This window comes from Herpailurus yagouaroundi, unplaced genomic scaffold (assembly GCF_014898765.1).
Source record: "Herpailurus yagouaroundi ecotype Mexico unplaced genomic scaffold, PumYag 151535, whole genome shotgun sequence".
Lineage (NCBI taxonomy): Eukaryota > Metazoa > Chordata > Mammalia > Carnivora > Felidae > Herpailurus > Herpailurus yagouaroundi.
This window is the reverse complement of record NW_024422818.1, coordinates 818-22,986: the sequence shown is the minus strand read 5'-3', so window position 1 is coordinate 22,986 and position 22,169 is coordinate 818. Positions and strand designations below refer to the sequence as shown.

The 22,169-nt window shown below is 37.3% G+C and overlaps 1 protein-coding gene and 1 pseudogene across 1 annotated transcript in view; one reads left to right on the top strand and one right to left on the bottom strand.

Annotated features, from left to right (window-relative positions):
• LOC121026692 (EF-hand calcium-binding domain-containing protein 13-like) overlaps positions 1 to 21,883 on the top strand; it is a gene marked incomplete at its 3' end in the record, with an annotated part of 49,558 nt that extends 27,675 nt beyond the window's left edge. Inside the window, exons 6-10 of the mRNA XM_040469489.1 lie at positions 1,969 to 2,106; positions 3,336 to 3,407; positions 9,497 to 9,640; positions 13,232 to 13,306; positions 21,879 to 21,883. Of these exons, the coding sequence (XP_040325423.1) occupies positions 1,969 to 2,106; positions 3,336 to 3,407; positions 9,497 to 9,640; positions 13,232 to 13,306; positions 21,879 to 21,883 (434 nt within the window). The remainder of the gene's footprint in view (positions 1 to 1,968; positions 2,107 to 3,335; positions 3,408 to 9,496; positions 9,641 to 13,231; positions 13,307 to 21,878) is intronic.
• Positions 15,726 to 15,852, bottom strand: LOC121026695 (uncharacterized; annotated as a pseudogene).
• Positions 21,884 to 22,169: the final 286 nt, after the last annotated feature.

Genomic DNA, 22,169 nt, shown 5'->3' with positions numbered 1-22,169 from the left:
CTGAATTAACCATTGATTAGACAGTTGTTTGCATTTCATTTGTCAATACTATTGAGTAATCACCACTTCTGGTATATAGACCAGTGTATATAACACTGTGGTTTTAAGTTGTGCCTTTTCAGATGGTTGTGTTCTCTTTTTCAGATGCCTAACTTTGACCAAGAAGTTTATTCAGAGATTAATCCAACTCACTCAAGTTCCCTAGAAATAGAGGGCCTGTTTTCTTTTGGAAATGCTTGTTTTATAATTTTTAAACTAAATATGTAAGGAGTCTATGTGAAATTTTTGTTCAGGTTCCATAATTTAAATATATGATATCCATATCCAATATGATATGATAATGCTTCAGATATCATCTCTTTTGGACATGGGAATATGAAGAAAGATAAAATAACTACTATTTTACAGTTTGGGTCCCCAGGGCTTTATGGTCTTTCTCAAAGATGAGCAAGGTTTTCCAACCAATATATAGTTTCCTCCTTCCGTGGTACCTCTATCACAGAAGTCCTGTGTGTGGAACTTAATTAAATACTCCTTCCTATAGTCCTTGGCTGAAGTTACTTAAGCTGTTTATTTTCTTGAAAGAAACGTATCTTTTTATTGCATTTAATATTGAAGGTAATTGTTAAAATGAGTGCTTAGTGAAATACTAGTGGTTCTTACACAGTAATACATATTTTAAACAACTCAGTTGAACAGAAAATGTGCTCTTTTAAGGAGGCACAACAATGTTCTTTCTGATTCCTTTACTGATACACTACTATTACTCTGTGCCTCATTCCTAATTCTGAGTTCTTTATATTCCAGTAAGATTAAAACCCTTGTTAAAGGAACAGTGGAGTAGTAGGCATTTAGCCCTTGGGTAGAAGAAGCCTGTGGAAGAAAGCGCTTATCTATCTTGCTGGTGTCGCCAACCTTTGCCATACTTAATATTCTTTGTAAAGAGAAGTGTGAAATAGTTTATCTGGTATAACTTCTCAAGATAAATTGATGGTAATTGAACATTTCTGAAATGTGACTGTCATTGGATATACATTTTAAAAACATTTTTAACTTTTCATTGTTATGATAATTTTTAAATCATAAGAATTACACAAAGGGAAAGACATTTCTATATACTCTTCATCTCGTTTTCCCAGGTATTAAGATCTTGTATAATCACAGTACAGTGAATTAAATCAGGAAATTGACACTGATACAATATTATATACATTCTGAAGATCTTATTCAATTTTTTTCAATTGGTCCATAAATGTATTTTTCCTGGTTCAAGGTCTCATCTAGGATCACACATTACATTCAGTTGTCATGTGTCCCTTAGTCTCCTCTGATCTAGGATAATTTCATGACCATGACACTTTCGAAGAGTATTGACTAGTTAATTTGTAAAATGTCCCTCATTTTGGGTTTTCCTTATATTTCTTCGTAAGTTCAGGTTATGCATTTTTGGTGGGAATTACAGAGAAGTGATACTATGCCTATCTCAGTGCATGATATTAGGGGACTCACGATGGCCATGTGTATCTCCTGCGAAGATTTTATGATTTTGAAGATTGTGAACTGAAAACATGGTAGCCTAAAATGATGGGAAGGGGAAGAACTCTCATTGTTTGCTTGGAATCCTGGAATTTAAACTAAACACTTTGTTGTTGTGATCTCTTGAACTCGTTCATTATATTTTAATCAGAACCAAGCAGCATTGGCTGGGTCACTGGAACAGGCTGTTCCTCCAAACAAGTAGTTTATAAACATTTATAGAACTTCAAGATTGTTTTCTGTTTGAGCTATATGGGAAATATTTAGGTATAATGTAAGATACAACAGAAATATGAAGAAAAAAGCAGTCATATGAGGTAATAATAATTAGATAAAACTTGTTTTCTAAATGCTAAAGACTTTGGGTGCTAATTATTGCTTAAGACACATAAATTCTGTGGCTGAATAGTCTTCTACATTTTGTATATTTAGAAAACATCTGTGAAGCTATCAATAAACTCCAAGAAAATTACATTGCTGCAGAAGAACTTCAGTCCATTTTGCCTTCAATAGGAGTTACTTTATCAGACAAAGAGTTCAAGGAGATTGTGGCAAAGACTGCTCAAAATGGTGAGACTGATAATACCAAACTTTTTGAAAAAATTAGATACTTTTATGGGATAGTATTAAATGATGGAGTAAGTTCTCAACTAGGAATGGAACATGGGCCATGCTAAAGAAGATTCTAAAAGAACAGATATAAAAATGGAAAGTGGAAAAAAAATTCCTGGAAAATCTGCCCTAATGGATTGGTTTGGAGGGACTAGGCCTTTTATAGCTCAGAATTGTTATGTAACACTCTATCACTATCCCTAGCTATGCCTTCCCATATGGGACAGGTACTGGAAAGGCTGACCCAGTTGTGGGGAGGTTCAGGCAATAAGAGCACAAAATCCAAGGGGTACAAAAATCTCTGAGCAAATAGCCTAAGCATCCAAGAAGAAATAACTGGAGATTCCAAAATGGTAAGGAAGTGCTACAACTAGGAATTTAGGGCTAATGATACTTAACCAATCAAGGCAGATGATTAGCATCTAGATGTTAAATAGCATATCCCAGTCACCAGCCTAAGTTCAAGGCAGATTTTAAGTTTCCAGGAAGAGCTTTTGTATTGGAGAAGTTGTTTTATCATTAAGTAAGAACCATCCACAACAGAAGTTCAGCTGAGGAGAGGGCAGAGGCAACATTTTGGGGAAAGACTGACTTGGGAATATGTTAGAAATGAATTCTTAGAACCTGAGCAAAATTTCTTAGCTAAGGCAAATGGGAAAGAAGATTAAAAAAAAAAAAAAATCTAAGGTGTAGGTGCTACTAAAATTATTGAGCCCTTTCATGTTGCTTATCAGGATTGGTAGGATCACTGTGGAGGGTGTATATCTAAAAACAGGTAGTTAATTGGATCAGCTGATAGTAATGGGGACACTTGGGTCTGTCAGGATTGGTCAGTATTGTCAAGGTGTCTTAATGGATAGCATTTTGACTGGGTTTTCATGATGGTATGAAATAGACTCCTTAAGTTTCTCATGGTCCATCTATATGGTCACCTTTCCTTTTTCCTATATCTATCAAAAATTGAGGACCTAGCTCAGTCCATTGCACTTTATAATAGGTATTTAAAAATTATTGAGTAATTATCAAAATGAAACGAACTGACCTAATTCAGAGACAGGATATGAAAGGAGAAATAGAATTATGATGAAGTGAAGAAGTAATTTTTTTTTCATAGTTGTATGAAACTATGAATTTACCTTTTATGCAAAAATATAAAGAATGCATGATCTAAAGTCTTTATTTTACAGGAAATGGAATGGTGAAGTTAGATGACTTTATGAGCGCTCTCTCCAAGGAGGAAAGTCTCCCTGAATGTGATGGTAGGTAGGAAATTTATTTTAAAATGATTTGGAGGAAAGAAGTGGTTAGGTTGAAAAGAGGTTCAACTGAACTGAGTTTGCTTTTTGGGTAGGTACTTAATAGTTCTGAAATTCTCAGGCAAGCCATGAAAACTTGATGTATTAGGGTAGTGATAGCTAACTTGCTTCCCTCACAGAATTGTTAGATGGATTTTAAAAACTGTAAAGTACTACATAAATGTAGAGTAAGGTAATGAGGAATTCCAATAGGGGATTAGCCCCATTTTTAGCAATGGATGGGTGATTTGATTTTTAATTTTTTTATAAGGAACTTGTTTGAATGAAATACTGGTTGTGTTTCCCTTGTTTTAGAACATTTCTAAAAAAAATTGTATTAAGCTATAATTTACATACATAAAACTCACTCACACACTAATTTTCATGAAATGTATAGAGTCATACAATCAACACCACAATCAGTTTGTTAAAAATTTTTGCTTGCAATGATTTTGGGTTTTTATGCAAATAATTAAATATTTTTCAGCAAGATTAACATGAGAAATGAAAGATACTAAGCCTTGGTGTTTTTATTTCCTTTTGTTTATTCATATGCTGAAAAGGAAAGATAAGCTTTTTGTGTCTTCCCAAAGGATTTCTCAGATAGAGAAAAATTAATCCAAAGGAAGAGATTTTTCTCTTATACTTACATGAAGTCTCATGTTAAAAACTACATTATTGTGGCGCCTAGGTGGCTCAGTCAGTTAAGTGTCCCTCTTTTGGTTTCAGCTCCGGTCATGATCTCACAGTTTGTGAGTTCAAGCCCTGTGTTGGACTTCTTGTGGACAACACAGGGCCTGCTTGGGATTCTCTCTTTCTCTCTCCACCCCTACCCTGTGTGCTCTCTCTCTCTCAAAATAAATAAACTTTAAAAAAAAAATCTCCATTATAATTTGTCACTTATGATGAATTGCTTAAGTGGTGTTCTTAAAGACACTATTAGCAAATTTCTTGAGTGCTTTACCTTGTAATCATTCATTCACGAACTCAGTCACCGTTTCATTGCTGTTTTGTGAAGTAGTGTCTTGGTTGTAGCCGACTCCTCCCTCCCATTTCCCCCATTATACTGTTTTTAAAATTTATTTTATTTTAACGTTTCATTTATTTAAATAATCTCTACACCCCACATGGGGCTCAGACTCACAACCCTAAGATCAATTGTCTCATGCTCTTTGGACTGAGCCAGCCAGGTGCCCCTAAAATTTATTTTTAATGGTGGTATCTAACACGTAACATAAAATTTGCCATCTTAACCATTTGTAACTGTACAGTTCAAGAACATTAGGGTTAAGTATATTCACACGGTTGTACAATGAATCTCTAGAACTTTTTCATCTTGCAAAACTGAAACTCTATACCCAGTGAACAACAACTACCCATCTGTGCCTCTCCAGCTTCTGACAACCATCATTCTACTTTCTGTTTCTGTGAATTTGCCTACTCCAGATACTTGAGTGAAATCATATAGTATTTGTCTTTATGAATGAATGGCTTATTTCACTTATCATAATGCCCTCAGGATTCATCCATGTTGTAGCACGTGTCAGATTTTTCTTTCCTTTTCGTGCTAATATTACATTGCACGTATATGCCACATTCTGTTTGTCCATTCATCCATTAATAGACACCCTCTTGGCAATTGTGACTAGTGCTGCTGTGAATGTGGGTATGCAAATACCTCTTTGAGCCCCTGCTTTCAATTCTTTGGGATATATAATCAGAAGTGGACACAATCCAGGTCTGTAACATTTCCTTCACTCCTAAAATTCTCTTGTGCCCATTTACCGTTAATCTCTACCTCCATTCCCAGGCGACCACTGATTTGCTTTCTGTTTCCATAAAGTTGCCTTTTTTTTTTTTAACATTTAATATAAATGAAATCATAAAACATGTGGTCTTTTGTGCCTGACTTCACTTTTTTGAGGCTAATTCATGTTGTTGTATGTATCAGTGGTTTGTTCCTTTGTATGGTTAAATAAGTCCATATTACATTTTATAGGTATATTCCATTTTGTTGATGGTTCACCAATTTATGACATTTGCTTATTTGCAGTTTGGGACTGGTATGCATAATGTTGAAATTAACATTTGCATTGCAGTCTTTCTGTGGACATGTTTCCATTTCTTTTGGGTAGATTCCTAGGAGAATAATTGCTAGTGTGTATGGTAAATTTATGTTTTACTTTTAAAGAAATTACCGGGGCGCCTGGGTGGCTCAGTCGGTTAAGCGTCCAACTTCAGCTCAGGTCACGATCTCGCGGTCCGCGAGTTCGAGCCCCGCGTCGGGCTCTGGGCTGATGGCTCAGAGCCTGGAGCCTGCTTCCGATTCTCTGCCTCCCTCTCTTTCTGCCCCTCCCCCGTTCATGCTGTGTCTCTCTCTGTCTCAAAAATAAATAAATGTTAAAAAAAAAAAAACTAGCAATCTTATTGGGGCGCCTGGGTGGCGCAGTCGGTTAAGCGTCCGACTTCAGCCAGGTCACGATCTTGCGGTCTGTGAGTTCGAGCCCCGCGTCAGGCTCTGGGCTGATGGCTGGGAGCCTGGAGCCTGTTTCTGATTCTGTGTCTCCCTCTCTCTCTGCCCCTCCCCCGTTCATGCTCTGTCTCTCTCTGTCCCAAAAATAAATAAAAAAACGTTGAAAAAAAGAAATTACCAAACTGTTTTCCAAAGTGGCTCTACCATTTTCATTCTCACCAGTAGTGTGTAAGGATTCTGGTTTCTTCCTATCCTCCACATGTAGGTATTATCTTTTTGTTTATAATCATTATAATAATTGTGTAGCGGAATTTCATTATGGTTTTAATTTTGCATTTCCCTAATGACTGATAATGTCAAATTTATTTGCACATGCTTACCAGCTGTTCATATATCTTTGGTGAAATATATATTCAAATCTTTGGCCCACATTTAGAATTCCATTTTGCTTTATCTATAGTGTTTCAGAGTATATCTCTCTGTATACCTTTTAAAGTTGTTGCTTCAGGTATATATACATAACTTATCACACTCTATTGGTGTCATCATTTTGCCAGTTCAAGTGAAATACAGAAGCCTTATCTCCATATACATCCCTCCCTCCTTTATGATATAATTACCTTAAATATTTCCTTACATATATTTAAAACCACATCAGGTGGTATTACTTTTACTTCAACCATCAGACTTGATTAAAAAATTCAAGAGAAGGAAAGCCTACTATATTTACCCATATTTTGACTTACCATTTTCTTTTTTCCTTCTTGATATTCCAGAGTTTTTTTTGTTTTATCCTTTGTTTTCTGTTTAAGAACTTCCTTTATCCATTCTTAGGCCTACTGGCAACCAATTCTTTTAGTTTCCTCTCATCTGAGAACATCTTGATTTCCTCTTCATTCCTGAAGAATAGTTTTTCTGAATATGGGATTTTACGTCGATAGTTCTTTACTTTCAGCACTTGAAAAATATTGTGTCACTTATTTCTGGCTTCCATGGTTTCTGCTGGAAATCCTGTCATTCAAATTGGTTTTCTTTCCCTAAAGTGTTTTTCTTAGGCTGCTTTCAAAATGTTCCCTTGTCTTTAGTTTTCAGAAGTTTAATTATGATGGATCTTGACATGGATTTCTTTGGATTTATCCTGTTTGAGGTCCACTTTTGTCTTGGATCTGTAGGTTAATGTCTCTTGATAAAAATTTAGGAAGTGTGCAGGCATGATTTCTTTGAGTGCCTTTTTAAGTCTCTTCCTCTTCTTCTGGGACTCTGATGGACACAAATGTTAGATCATTTTTATATTCCTACAGGTCTCTGGAACTGTTGATTTTTTCTTCAGTTTATTTTCTCAGTGTTGTTCATCGGATGATTTCCGTTGCTTTCAATTCATTGATTCTTACCTGTCTCTCCTCCTTTCAGCTGTTGAGTCCATCCACTGAACTTTTAATTTCAGTCATCATACTTTTTAGTCATTAAATTTCCATTTGGACTTTCTGTGTTGGTGTTTGTGCAAGAGAAAAAGCAGGCAGCTCTCCCAGTCCTCACATACTGTCCCTATACAGGAGAAGACTCCCACCCATCGGCCCAGCCTGATAGGCCCTAGGCCTCTACCACCTTTTTCCTTCCCCAGGCTCTAGGACTGACAAGATAGCTGATGGTTCTTTGGGACGCCCTGAAAAAGTTGACGTGCTGAGTAAACTCTTTACCTCTCCAGGAGGAAACTAAGAGCTGGGAATTTTAATCTCATCCTGTGCTGAACAGAGGGGAGGATCACTGCCTTCTACCAGCCCAAGCCATTGCTTTATTCTACCCCAAATACTAGACTGTGCTAGACCCATCAGAGCTCCAAGGCTGGCAAAACAGAAGCCAATCTTCTGGGGAGGCATTTTGGAAAAGCTGAATTTCTGGATATGTGGACCAAACTCTTCTTCCCCTTGGGTGAAGCTGGGAGCTAGAGTCTTTTTTTTTTTTTTGGATCATATGGTGCTGCATTGGAGGCAGCACTTGTGGGAGGGTGTCCCAAATGTCTGTACCAGCTTCAGTACGTCTTGTTTTGCATTCTCCTGGGATACAAGAGCCTGTCAGTTAGTTTCTAATTTCTCACAAAAGGAATTTATTTTTTAATTTCTGCTGAATCAGTGTGTTTGTGGGGAGAAGAAGGGTCCAGGGCGTTCTACTTAACTATCTTACTGACATCACTCACAAGCTGTTTACTTTTTAAAAAAATTTTTTTAATGTTTATTTATATTTGAGAGAGAGAGAGAACGAGAGTGGGAGAGGGGCAGAGAGAGACGGAGACAGAATCTGAAGGTTTCAGGCTCTGCGCTGTCAGCACAGTGCTCAACACAGAGCTTAAACCCATGAGTCATGAGATCGTGACCTGAGCTGATGTCAGGTGCCCAACCAACTGAGCCACCCAGGTGCCCCATCAGCTATTTACTTTTAAGTGAGAATTTTTTTCATCTAAAAAGTCCTTTCACAAGATAGTATCATATATCTTGTTCTACATATTTATACATAAAAATTACCTTTTAAAGAATCATTTTAAGAATCATCTAATTCAGACATCATTTTGATCATTTCTTTGTTTAGTAATCCATAATGACGTCCAGTGACTGCCTAAAGTTGATTAACTCCTGATAATGGCTTTAATGCCCTCCACTGCCCAGCTTCCTCACTTTACCTATCCTAATATTCTATTAGAGAAAATCTATTTGAGTTTAGTTTGTTCCAAAATTTACACAAAAACACACCCGCATGCATACCTGTCGACCCCCTTAACAATTCTATGTGTTTGTAAGTTATTTTAAGAAAATTTTATTGCATGGGCACCTGGGTGGCTCAGTTGATTGAGGGTCCACTTTGGCTCAGGTCATGATCTCGCTGTTCCTGAGTTTGAGCCCCATGTCTGGCTCTGTGTTGACAGCCTGGAGCCTGCTTGAGATTCTGTGTCTCCCTCTCTCTCTGCCCCTCCCCGACTCATGCTGTGCCTTTCTCTCTCTCTCAAAAATAAACATTAACGCTTTCATTACAGTAAAAATTTGTTTAAATTTAATAGAGGGAATACTGCCCAAATTTGTGAAGCATATATTCCAAAGTATCATAAAAAGACATGTGGGACAGTTATTTCCAAGTGATAATATTTATGTATACAGAAGATAAAAGATTAACCAGGGACTGAGCCATGTATTGCTACAAAACCTTACCCCAATTCATTATTCAAGATTGAAAGTTTTCTACTTATTTCTGTATCTGCTACCGAGAAACAGACTACTAAGAAAGTTTAAATTGTTAGAAAATTAAATGGGGAAATTGTATAATATTTTTGTTCCTGTGCACTTAAATTGCAATTAAATTGGCACTTCCTTCGATACAGAGATGATAGCAAAGTAGAATATATTTTTGGCTCTCATTTTGTACTTTGTTGGTTTTAAGTATTAAAGATTCTGGTAATTCTTTTCATATATAACATTTCTGAAGTTATTTTCTATGCTTGTTTATTTAGTGTTAGAACTAAAATTCATCTTACTATTGGTGTTTTCTTTTTGACTTATATTTAATACTCATTGGCATACTGCTTTATTTTCAGTGTTGACTGATGTCATTAAAGCCATTGATAAAATTAAAGATGAAAATATTGATTATGAGGATATGAATACTTGTCTTCAGCATTTTGGAGTTTACCTTTCTAAGCCAGAATTTGAGAAGATCACAGAGTTGACTGAAGCTGACAGTAAGTGAAAACTGGGTTGACACATGTGAAAAGATGGTCACTTTGCTATTTTTTTTCCCTCAGAATAATGACTTTATTTTTTTGATTAGAAAAAAGTCCATTAAAATGAAGTCAATACAGAAAAATACTCAAAAGTACAACAAAACACACAAAATCCCATGATCCAGAAATATCCAGTATTAACAGTCTTTCCAGACACTTTTTTCCTATAGGCAAAAGTACAAACAAAAAGAAAGTAGAGGTTGTGGTTTTGCTTTCTGACAAGGAAGAGGTCAGGACAAAAGTCGTTAAATGGGACAAACGACTCTTTATTATGCCAAAGTCTATAATTCATAAGGAAGGTACTAGTTTTGAGTATCTGTACCCTTATAACTTAGCAGCATCTTTTCTAAAGAGAAAGGGTGGTTGTGAGATAGACACGTGTGTGGGGCTATAGATGAAATAAGAATGGCCATGAAGAGTATGTGAAGAGTACAGGAAGAGTATGTGAACTTTTATTACAATATATTTCTTATTTTGTGTGTATTAAAATTTTTCCATAATGAAAAGCAAAAAAGGAATAGAACAAATGTAAGTTATGTGCCTTACGTGAGAAAATGATAAGACTTTGTTAAAAGACATTATAGAACACCTAAATAAATTGGAATATGTCCCATATTAATGGACTCAGAGACCCCCAAGTCTGCCAATTCTCATAATTAATTTACTTATCTAAAGCAATTCTAATAAAACCCTGACTTTTTTGATGAATTAATTCTAATATTTGTATGCATAAACAAAGATCAAGAATAGCTAAAACACTCTTGAGGAAGAAAAATGTGGATAGGGTGTATGAGTGGTGTTGGAGGGATCTTGCTACCCTGGATATTAAGACTCATTATAAAGTTACAGTAAGTAAAACAGTGTGAAAATGGCACAGGGATAGAGAAATTGATAGGACAGGATAAGTAACTTCCAAATACATCTACACGCATATAAGGAAACATATATAATGAGGTGGCAGATTACTGGGGGGGAGGGGAAGCACCAGTTAATAAATGGTGCTGGAATAATTAATTATTCAAATGTAAAAAATAGAATTGGATCCCTACCTATGTATCATATTCAGTAATGCTTTCCAGATACGAACACTAAAATTCTCTTTAGAGAAAGAAGAAAAATTTTCTGACTTAGAGTTACAAGGAATTATTTTTAAGATACAAAATCACTAACCAGAAAAGATTTATACATTTGACTACATTAAAAATAAGAACTTCTCTTTATTAAAAGGTAATACAAACAGAATGAAAATACAAGCCACAAATGGAGCAAAGATTATTATTTAAAAAAAATTTTTTTTAATGTTTATTTTTGAGAGAGAGAGAGAGAGGTGCAGAGTGGGGGAGGAGCAGAGAGAGAGGGAGACAGAATCTGAAGCAGGCTCCAGGCTCCCAGCTGTCAGCACAGAGTCCTAAGCGGGGCTTGAACTCATGAATTGTGAGATCATGACCTGAGCCAAAGTTGGATGCTTAGCCGACTGGGCCACCCAGGCATTCCAGAGTAAAGATTATCTGTAACACTCATAACAGCAAAAGATCATTGTGGAGAATAAATAGGAAACCCCTATAAATTAACAACCCAAGAGAAAAATGGCCAAATTACAAGAACAGCCATTGCCAGATGAAGAAACGTAAGTTGCTAATAATCATATGAAGTCTTTTTATACATCATAGTAATCAGGGAAATGCAGAATTTAGGTCACAATGAAATACCTTTTGATGCTGACCAAATTGGCAAAAATTAAGGTCTGTTAATTTAATTGTTGGTAAATAAGGCAAAAGTGGTAAAAGAACTTTGAAAAACATTATGTAGTATTCTGTAAGGTTTTCATACTTCATGGCTTAGAAAATCCATTTTTTAGTGATACATCCCAGAAAATCTCTGCACTGATGTGCAAGGAGACATGTTAAAAATGCTCATAGCAGCTCTGATCTTAATAGAAAAAGGAAGGAAGGAAGGAAGGAAGGAAAGAATGAACAAAAACAAACAACATGATCGGTGATAGAATGTATAAATAAATTGTGGTATTTACCACTGATGCATAATGAAATACTGATAATGTGTACATTAGTGAAAATGAACTATAGCAATATACTATATGAATGGTTCTTGGAAATATAATATTGAATGAAAAAAGCAAGTCTAGATTGCTATAGTGTGATAATTTTTAGAGAGCTGTAAAACAAAATTAAGGAATATTTTGTTTATCCTGTGTAAAATTATATGTAAAAAAGCAAGACCTTGGTTAATTTTAAAAAATTCAGCAATATTCTCTCTGTAAAGAAGCAGTAGAATAGAATGGGGGAAGCACAGAAGCAGATGCAGTGGTGTTACTAATGTTCTTCAACTGTGAGGGAGAGGAAGGGGGAAAAACGTTACAGAGAGTGAGGCAAACCATAAGGGACTCTTAAATACTGAGAACAAACTGAGGGTTGATGGGGGTGGGGGAGAGGGGAAAGTGGGTGATGGGCACTGAGGAGGGCACCTGTTGGGATGAGTACTGGGTGTTGTATGGAAACCAATTTGACAATAAACTATATTAAAAAAATAATAAAAATTTTTAAAAAGTAATTTTGTCCTTAAAACAATAGTGTTCTTCAGATGGGAGGCGGGTTCAGTGGTTCAGCTAAAACATTTGTGTATCAAATAGACATTATCAAAAATAGGGAATCTATTGCTTTAGAAAGTTATATGTTCCTGTTAGTGGATGTAAATCTTCATTAACTCTAACATTCCCCTAGAATTTTTCAAAGTCTCATTTTTTTCAAGTCTTTAAATATTTGGTTAAGAATACAAAGTAATTTGGTGCTCCTTAAAGTAAACTTCTCAAAGATTCTTTATCTTGGAAATAGGCAATAGGCTGTGCCTTATCTTTTATAGATTAGAATTGGAATTTGATTTTTTTTAGTGGGATAAACAAAGGAGTAGTGTTATCAAAAGCTCATCCTATTTATATAAAATCTTTATATGCGGCCTTAGAAAATTCTTAGAAATCTTTATCCATTCTAATATTGGGATATTATATATAATCAAGGAAAGACATTTTCTAAGTATAGAATGACTATTAAAACGTTTAATAGTTTCAAAAGTATACTGGAATAAAGATAACAATGTGAATGGTAGCCTGAGGTGGGAGAAACCAGAGGTCAAGAAAGCTCACTTCTAATCTCTGATCTCGTATTTCCTTTTGTGACCTGGGGAAAAAAATCACAATATCATGTCTAAGTATTTTTTAAAATGTATAAAATAATACACTAATTCTTTACCGACATATCTTTGAGTTGTTGTCAGGCCAAGACAAGATAATGTAAGTTAAAATTAAAAATGTTGTGCGCTTGTAACTAGAAGGATTTTGATTAACTTTCCTGGCATTTTTCAGTTTTACTTTCTCCTTGTGTGTTGAATTGCTTTTTCCTCTTAGAACCATATATTTTTAGTGGTATTAGCTGATGGCTATAATCATGTTATCTCCTTGTAATTTATTTTACATGATTCAATAGTTGTCATAATTAACATTTGAAGATATTGAAGAAAATATTCTTTTCTCCTTAGAAACGAAAAAAGTGAATTTTAAAGATTTCATTGATACAATGATGACCAATACGGAACGCTTCTCTGAAAAATTATGTAAGAACATCACATTTTGTGCTTTTATTTACAGTTTCAAGTTTATTTATTTATTTTGAGAGACAGAGAAAGAGCAGGGGCAGGGCAGAGAGAGAGAGAGAAAGGGAGAGAGAGAGAATCCCAAGAAGACTCCACACTGTCAGTTACAGAGCCCAGTGCACAGCTCGATCTCACAAACCATGAGATCGTGACCTGAGCGGAACTCAAGAGTTGGACACACTTACCCGACTGAGCCACCCACCCCAACATATATTGTGCTTTTAGTGGACCAACTGGTGTGACAAACTTTAGAAGAGTGTAGTAGACTAAAAGAGGCAGTCATCCTGTAGGTCATCAGCCAAACAGATGCCTGGCTTACTGCTGATGTTTGGTTTCAATCTTCTCTGTTCATGATTTCTAAATCTCGAGCACTTCCACGTGCAAATGAATTGAAAGTTTTTACGAGCTTACTGTTTATCCTCACACTTACTATAAAGAGCTAGAACCGTGTATATAAAATTCCTTTTTGGAAGATGTAAAATGTCTTCCCAATTTGGGGAAGTGATGCCATCTAGTGACTAGCGCTGAGTACTCATATGCAAAATTTCCTCTTTCATTTGTTTATATATTTTTTTCCATCTTCCAATTTACTTAGTAATATTTACTGAGCCATTGTTATATATGCTTTCTGTTAAGCTGATGAGCTGTTAAGATGAGAAAGACAGTCTTGGCCACTCAGAAGCTCACTGTAAAGAAATATAAGGTCCTATATGTATATTTTAAATGGAGTGAAGTTAGTTTAAAAATTGAAGCGAAAAGTAGTATTTTGTTATTTTGTGCTTAGCTATTGGGTAATAGTGCATTTTAAGTAACAGTTATTTTACCTTACACTAGAAATCAATTTAATTTGTTTTCTATACAAGGTGGAACATAATAGATTAATTGGATGAAGAGATTATTTGCATTGTTAGTCACTTCATTTATCCTGGGAATTTTAGTTTCATGGAGATAAAAAGTTTTTGTTTTTGTTTTTAAACATTTTTATTATTTATGAGAGACAGAGAAAGATAGAGCACGAGCCGGGGAGGGGCAGAAAGAGACAGAAACACAGAATCTAAGCAGACTCTAGGCTCTGAGCTTGTCAGCACAGAGCCCGAGGTGGGGCTTGAACTCACAAACAGCGAGGTCATGACCCAAGCCGAAGTAGGATGCTTAACCAACTGATCCACCCAGGCACTCTGAGTTAAAAAGTTTTATTAGCACAGAGTTGTATAGTATATTATCTTACTCATATCTATAGTTAAATTTCCTTTCTTGTTGTTAAATATTGCACATTTATATTCACTGCTTTCCTTTTTTCTTCATCTGGCTGCTCATTTCTTCACCAGACAGCTTATTGGTTCTGTATACCTCATTGGGACCTTCTATCCATTTATCCCTCAACTTTGTCCTTACCCACCAGTCTCCCTGTTTTCACTTTTCTTCCTTATCCACTTGAAAATCTCTGGTCTGTGTACCTCGAATACCCTAAAGTCTTCAGTACCCTAAATTGCACTTTGGTTGCACCTGTCTGACAAAACTCCCAACCCTGGCTTCTCCTCGTGGCTGACATCATTTCTAGAGAAAATCATATAGCTCAGCAGATTGAACACTTTGAAATCTTGACCATCAGTGTCTGGTGGCCCTCAGCACTACCTAGGAATTATGTGGTTCCCACCCTCTCCCAGTTAGTTTATTCTTTTACTCTCTGAAATAACTAATTAACAATCTCCATTCTCTCAAACTTCCATTCCTACTCCAACCTTAGCCCGTCTCACATTTAGCAGATAACTTAGCCTTTAAAAGGAAAATAGAAGCCTGTCACTATTTTGAGGACGTTAAGATATTTCCCAATATTTTCTCCTAAAAGTTTTTAAGTTTTTCTTTTTCATAGTTAAGTCTTTAATTCACCTGAAATTGATTTTTATGTTTAGAGTGAAATTGGGATCCAATTTAGTTTTTTTCCATAAAAATATTAGCTGGTGACAGTTTTATTTTTAAAAAAAAAATTTTTTTTTCAACGTTTATTTATTTTTGGGACAGAGAGAGACAGAGCATGAACGGGGGAGGGGCAGAGAGAGAGGGAGACACAGAATCGGAAACAGGCTCCAGGCTCTGAGCCATCAGCCCAGAGCCTGACGCGGGGCTCGAACTCACGGACCGCGAGATCGTGACCTGGCTGAGGTCGGACGCTTAACCGACTGCGCCACCCAGGTGCCCTGGTGACAGTTTTATATTAATTCTTTGAGATTTATGTATTGTATAAATTGATTTGGAACCTGACACTCACACATGATGGCCTTGGGATTTAGGTTATCATTGGAGATTTTATTCCTTCTATCCATACCTCTGGCAGAGAACAGCCTTTCTTCTTGAATTCCTAAAAAGGTGACTAAAGTGTTTTTATTAATAATTTTCAGATGGAAAGATTTTCCGGGGCCCTGTCTTTTTTGGGAAAAGTTTTCAATTAGCAATAATCGCGCCTCGGATAAACCTCATTGGCTATGATACTGCCACTGTGCAAAGCTGGGCCCTGTCTTTTGTTTGTTTGTTTGTTTTGTATTAAAATTTTTTTTAATGTTTATTTATTTTTGAGAGAGCAAGAGACAAAGTGCGAGCAGCGAATAGGCAGAGAGAGAGGGAGACACACAATCCGAAACAGGCTCTAGGTTCTGAGCTGTCAGCACAGAGCCCAATGGCGGACTCGAACTCACAAACTGAGAGATCATGACCTGAGTTGAAGTTGACGCTTAACTGACTGAGCCACCCAGGCCCTGGTTTTAAGTAGGCATCTCAATTATAATTCTAGACTTGTCTGTGCCAAGTAATAACAATAATACTTATTATATTACTCACATTTATTGAGGGTTTACTATGTGCCAGTACTGTTTTAAATAATTTTTATTTATTAACTCATTTAATTCTCACATCAACTCTATTATTTTTATTTTATGGATGGGAAAACCACGGCACAGAGGTTAAAGAAGTCACATAGCTAGTATGTGGTAGAATTAAGATTAGAACTCGGGTAGAGTGGTGCCTGGTTGGTTCAGTCAGTTGAGTGTCTGACTCTTGATTTTAGCTCAGGTCATGACCACAGCGTTGTGAGATGGAGCCCCACATCAGGCTCTGTGCTGGGCATGGATCCTGCTTAAGATTCTATCTTGAGAGGCCCTGTGTCAGCTTGGCAGAGTGGTGCCACCCCAGAACCGGGTGTGTGGAGTGGGATCCTTTAAGATGTTGGGGTTTGAATCCCAGCTGAGTGCCTGGGAGGTGCAGGAGACTGTGGAGCGGGACATACTGACCAGATCGTGCCTGTGCTGTGCTGTGAGGGCTGCCTGAACAGGGTGGTTTGGTCTAGGGAGGAGAAACTGCGATGATGCCATTTTCCTCCAATCACCAACATGGTGGGGCTTCAGGGAACAGGACGGCAGGCCCCCAGGGGAGGTTGGACTGCTTACACCAAACCCTGCCTCACCATGCCTGGCAACTGCATATCTGCTGGAGGTAGAATTGCCACTTACCCAACCAGAGGGTCCCTCCTCCAGACCAGCACAACCACTGGCTCCAGGGCACCTTCGGACAACGGTCCGGCAGTTTTTCATTTTCTGATTTGATTTTTGGTAATACATATTTTCTTTTCTTGTCTTTTCTCCTTCTTCTTCTTCCTTCCCTTCTCTATTCTGGTTGTTAAGTTGTGTAAGCAGGCATTTTTAATCTATGCATTTTACACCTCTTCTGTATCTCCTCCTTCTTTATTTTTCTCTCTCTCTCTCTAGATTAAGCCATATAGTTTCTCTGATTCTCTGTCCGCTCAATTTTTTTTCTCTTTCCCTGCCCCTGTCATTTCCCTCTTTCTATGGGATAAGGCTTCTTCCACCCCCTCCCCTTTTTAATTTTTTCCAGGGTTACTTCAATGAACAAATCAAAGCACGCCTGGTGGAAGGTCCATACCACCAGTGCGAGTAGCGGTATAAAGCAACCAGAGTCACAACAACAGAGAGCATGTGACACACTACAAAAACACCTCCTGAAGGGTCAGGCCCTGGATAGTATATGACCCCTTTTTAACACAGTAGTACTCACAGGGGCAGGACACATAACAAACTATTAAAACACATAAAAGACAGAAAACTAGACAAAATGACTAGACAGAAGAATTCTCAAAAATTCTAGGAAGAAATGACAGCCAGAAAAATTGCTCAAAACAGATATAAACAATATATCTAAACAAGAATTTGGAATAATCGTCATAAGACTAAGAGCTGGGCTTGAAAAAACTATAGAAGACAGCAGAGAATCTATTGCTGCAGAGATCAAGGACACAAGAGATAGTCATGATGAATTAAGAAATGCAGTAAATGAGATGCAAAATAAACTAGATGCAGAGACAGCAAGGATGAAGGAGCAGAGGGAAGAATAAGTGAATAGAAGATAACATTATGGAAAATGATGAAGCTGAAAAAGAGAGAGAGAGGAAAATATTAGACCATGAGGGGAGATTTAGAGACCTAAGTGATTCAATGAGATATAATAATATCTGTATCATAGGAGTTCCAGAAAGAGAAGAAAGAGAAAGGGGCAGAAGGTTTATTTCACCAAATTATAGTTGAGAGCTTCCCTAATCTGGGGAAGGAAGCAGACATCCAAGTCCAGGAGGCACAGAGAACTCCCTTCAGAATTAACAGAAACAGGTCAGCCCCAAGGCATATCATAGTGAAATTGGCAAAATACAAAGATAAAGAGAGAATTCTGAAAGCAGCTAGGGACAAATGGGCCTTAACCTACAAGGGCAGACACATAAGGGTAGTAGCAGACCTGTCCACTGAAACTTGGCAGGCCACAAGGGAGTAGCTGGAAATATTCAATGTGCTGACTAGGAAAAATAAGCAGCCAGGAATCCTTTATCCATCAAGGCTGTCATTCAGAATGAAAGGACAGATCAAGGCTTTTCCAGACAAACAAAAACTGAAGGAATTCATGACCACTAAACCAACCCTGCAGGCACTCTGTGGGTGGAATGCTGCAAAGACTACAAAGGACCAGAGACATTGCCACAATCATGAAACCTACAGATAACACAATGACACTAAATCCATATCTTTCAGTCATAACTCTGAATGTAAATGGGCTAAATGCCCCAATCAAAAGGCATAGGGTATCAAAATGGATAAAAAACCAAGTTCCATCTATATGCTGTCTACAAGAGACTCATTTTAGACCTGAGGACACCTGAAAATTGGAAGTGAGGGGATGGAGAACCATATATCATGCTACTGGAAGTCAAAAGAAACTGGAATAGCCACACTTATATCAGACAAACTAGATTTTAAAGTAAAGATGGTAGCAAATGATAAAGAAGGGCATTGTCATAATTAAGGGGCCTATCCATCAAGAAGAGATAACAATCGTAAATGTTTATGCCCCCAACTTGGTAGAACCCAAATTTATAAATTAATCACAAACATAAGCAATCTTACTGATAATAATACGGTAATTGTAGATGACTTTATTTTTTTTCAATATATGAAATTTATTGTCAAATTGGTTTCCATACAGCACCCAGTGCTGATCCCAAAAGGTGCCCTCCTCAGTACCCATAACCCACCCTCCCCTCCCTCCCACCCCCCATCAACCCTCAGTTTGGTCTCAGTTTTTGAGAGTCTCTTATGCTTTGGCTCTCTCCCACTCTAACCTCTTTTTTTTTCCTTCTTCCCCTCCCCCATGGGTTTCTATTAAGTTTCTTAGGATCCACGTAAGAGTAAAACCATATGGTATCTGTCTTTCTCTGTATGGCTTATTTCACTTAGCATCACACTCTCCAGTTCCATCCATGTTGCTACAAAGGGCCATATTTCGTTCTTTCTCATTGTCACGTAGTATTCCATTGTGTATATAAACCACAATTTCTTTATCCATTCATCAGTTGATGGACATTTAGGCTCTTTCCATAATTTGGCTATTGTTGAGAGTGCTGCTATAAACATTGGGGTACAAGTGCCCCTATGCATCAGTACTCCTGTGTCCCTTGGGTAAATTCCTAGCAGTGCTATTGCTGGGTCATAGGGTAGGTCTATTTTTAATTTTTTGAGGAACCTCCATACTGTTTTCCAGAGCGGCTGCACCAATTTGCATTCCCACCAACAGTGCAAGAGGGTTCCCATTTCTCGACATCCTCTCCAGCATCTACAGTCTCATGATTTGTTCATTTTAGCCACTCTGACTGGTGTGAGGTGATACCTGAGTGTGGTATTGATTTGTATTTCCCTGATAAGGAGCGACGTTGAGCATCTTTTCATGTGCCTGTTGGCCATCCGGATGTCTTTTTTAGAGAAGTGTCTATTCATGTTTTCTGCCCATTTCTTCACTGGGTTAGTTGCTTTTCGGGTGTGGAGTTTGGTGAGCTCTTTATAGATTTTGGATACTAGCCCTTTGTCCGATATGTCATTTGCAAATATCTTTTCCCATTCTGTTGGTTGCCTTTAGTTTTGTTGGTTGTTTCCTTTGCTGTGCAGAAGCTTTTTGTCTTCATAAGGTCCCAGTAGTTCATTTTTGCTTTTAATTCCCTTGCCTTTGGGAATGTGTCAAGTAAGAAATTGCTACGACTGAGGTCAGAGAGGTCTTTTCCTGCTTTCTCCTCTAGGGTTTTGATGGTTTCCTGTCTCACATTCAGGTCCTTTATCCATTTTGAGTTTATTTTTGTGAATGGTGTGAGAAAGTGGTCTTGTTTCATTCTTCTGCATGTTGCTGTCCAGTTCTCCCAGCACCATTTGTTAAAGAGACTGTCTTTTTTCCATTGGATGTTCTTTCCTGCTTTGTCAAAGATGAGTTGGCCATACGTTTGTGGGTCCAGTTCTGGGGTTTCTATTCTATTCCATTGGTCTATGTGTCTGTTTTTGTGCTAATACCATGCTGTCTTGATGATTATAGCTTTGTAATAGAGGCTAAAGTCTGGGATTGTGACGCCTCCTGCTTTGGTCTTCTTCTTCAAAATTACTTTGGCTATTTGGGCCTTTTGTGGTTCCATATGAATTTTAGGATTGCTTGTTCTAGTTTCGAGAAGATTGCTGGTGCAATTTTGATTGGGATTGCATTGAATGTGTAGATAGCTTTGGGTAGTATTGACATTTTGACAATATTTATTCTTCCAATCCATGAGCACGGAATGTTTTTTCCATTTCTTTATATCTTCTTCAATTTCCTTCATAAGCTTTCTATAGTTTTCAGCATACAGATCTTTTACATCTTTGGTTAGATTTATCCCTAGGTATTTTATGCTTCTTGGTGCAATTGTGAATGGGATCAGTTTCTTTATTTGTCAACTGATGAATGCAACTGTTGATTGCAACTGATTTCTGTACATTGATTTTGTATCCTGAAACTTTGCTGAATTCATGTATCAGGTCTAGCAGACTTTTGGTGGAGTCTATCGGATTTTCCATGTATAATAACATGTCTTCTGCAAAAAGTAAAAGCTTAACTTCATCTTTGCCAATTTTGATGCCTTTGATTTCCTTTTGTTGTCTGATTGCTGATGCTAGAACTTCCAACACTGTGTTAAACAACAGCGGTGAGAGTGGACATCCCTGTCGTGTTCCTGATCTCAGGGAAAAAGCTCTCAGTTTTTCCCCATTGAGGATGATATTAGCTGTGGGCTTTTCATAAATGGCTTTTATGATCTTTAAGTATGTTCCTTCTATCCCGACTTTCTCGAGGGTTTTTATTAGGAAAGGATGCTGAATTTTGCCAAATGCCTTTTCTGCACCGATTGACAGTATCATATGGTTCTTATCTTTTCTTTCATTAATGTGGTGTATCACATTGATTGATTTGCGAATGTTGAACCAGCCCTGCATCCCAGGAATGAATCCCACTTGATCATGGTGAATAATTCTTTTTAGAAGCTGTTGAATTCGATTTGCTAGTATCTTATTGAGAATTTTTGCATCCATATTCATCAGGGATATTGGCCTATAGTTCTCTTTTATTACTGGGTCTCTGTCTGGTTTAGGAATCAAAGTAATACTGGCTTCATAGAATGAGTCTGGAAGGGGCGCCTGGGTGGCTCAGTCGGTTAAGAGTCCGACTTCGGCTCAGGTCATGATCTCGCGATCCGTGAGTTCGAGCCCCGCGTCGGGCTCTGTGCTGCCAGCTCAGAGCCTGGAGCCTGTTTCAGATTCTGTGTCTCCCTTTCTCTGACCCTCCCCCATTCATGCTCTGTCTCTCTCTGTCTCAAAAATAAATAAACATTAAAAAAAATTATAAAAAGAATGAGTCTGGAAGTTTTCCTTCCCTTTCTATTTTTTGGAATAGCTTGAGAAAGATAGGTATTATCTCTGCTTTAAACGTCTGGTAGAACTCCCCTGGGAAGCCATCTGATCCTGGACTCTTATTTGTTGGGAGATTTTTGATAACTGATTCAATATCATCGCTGGTTATGGGTCTGTTCAAGCTTTCTATTTCCTCCTGATTGAGTTTTGGAAGTGTGTGGGTGTTTAGGAATTTGTCCATTTCTTCCAGGTTGTCCAGTTTGTTGGCATATAATTTTTCATAGTATTTCCTGATAATTGCTTGTATCTCTTAGGGATTGGTTGTAATAATTCCATTTTCTTTCATGATTTTATCTATTTGGGTCCTCTCCCTTTTCTTTTTGAGAAGCCTGGCTAGAGGTTTGTCAATTTTGTTTATTTTTTCAAAAAACCAACTCTTGGTTTCGTTTATCTGCTCTACAGTTTTTTTAGATTCTATATTGTTTATTTCTGCTCTGATCTTTATTATTTCTCTTCTTCTGCTGGGTTTAGGCTGCCTTTGCTGTTCTGCTTCTATTTCCTTTAGGTGTGCCGTT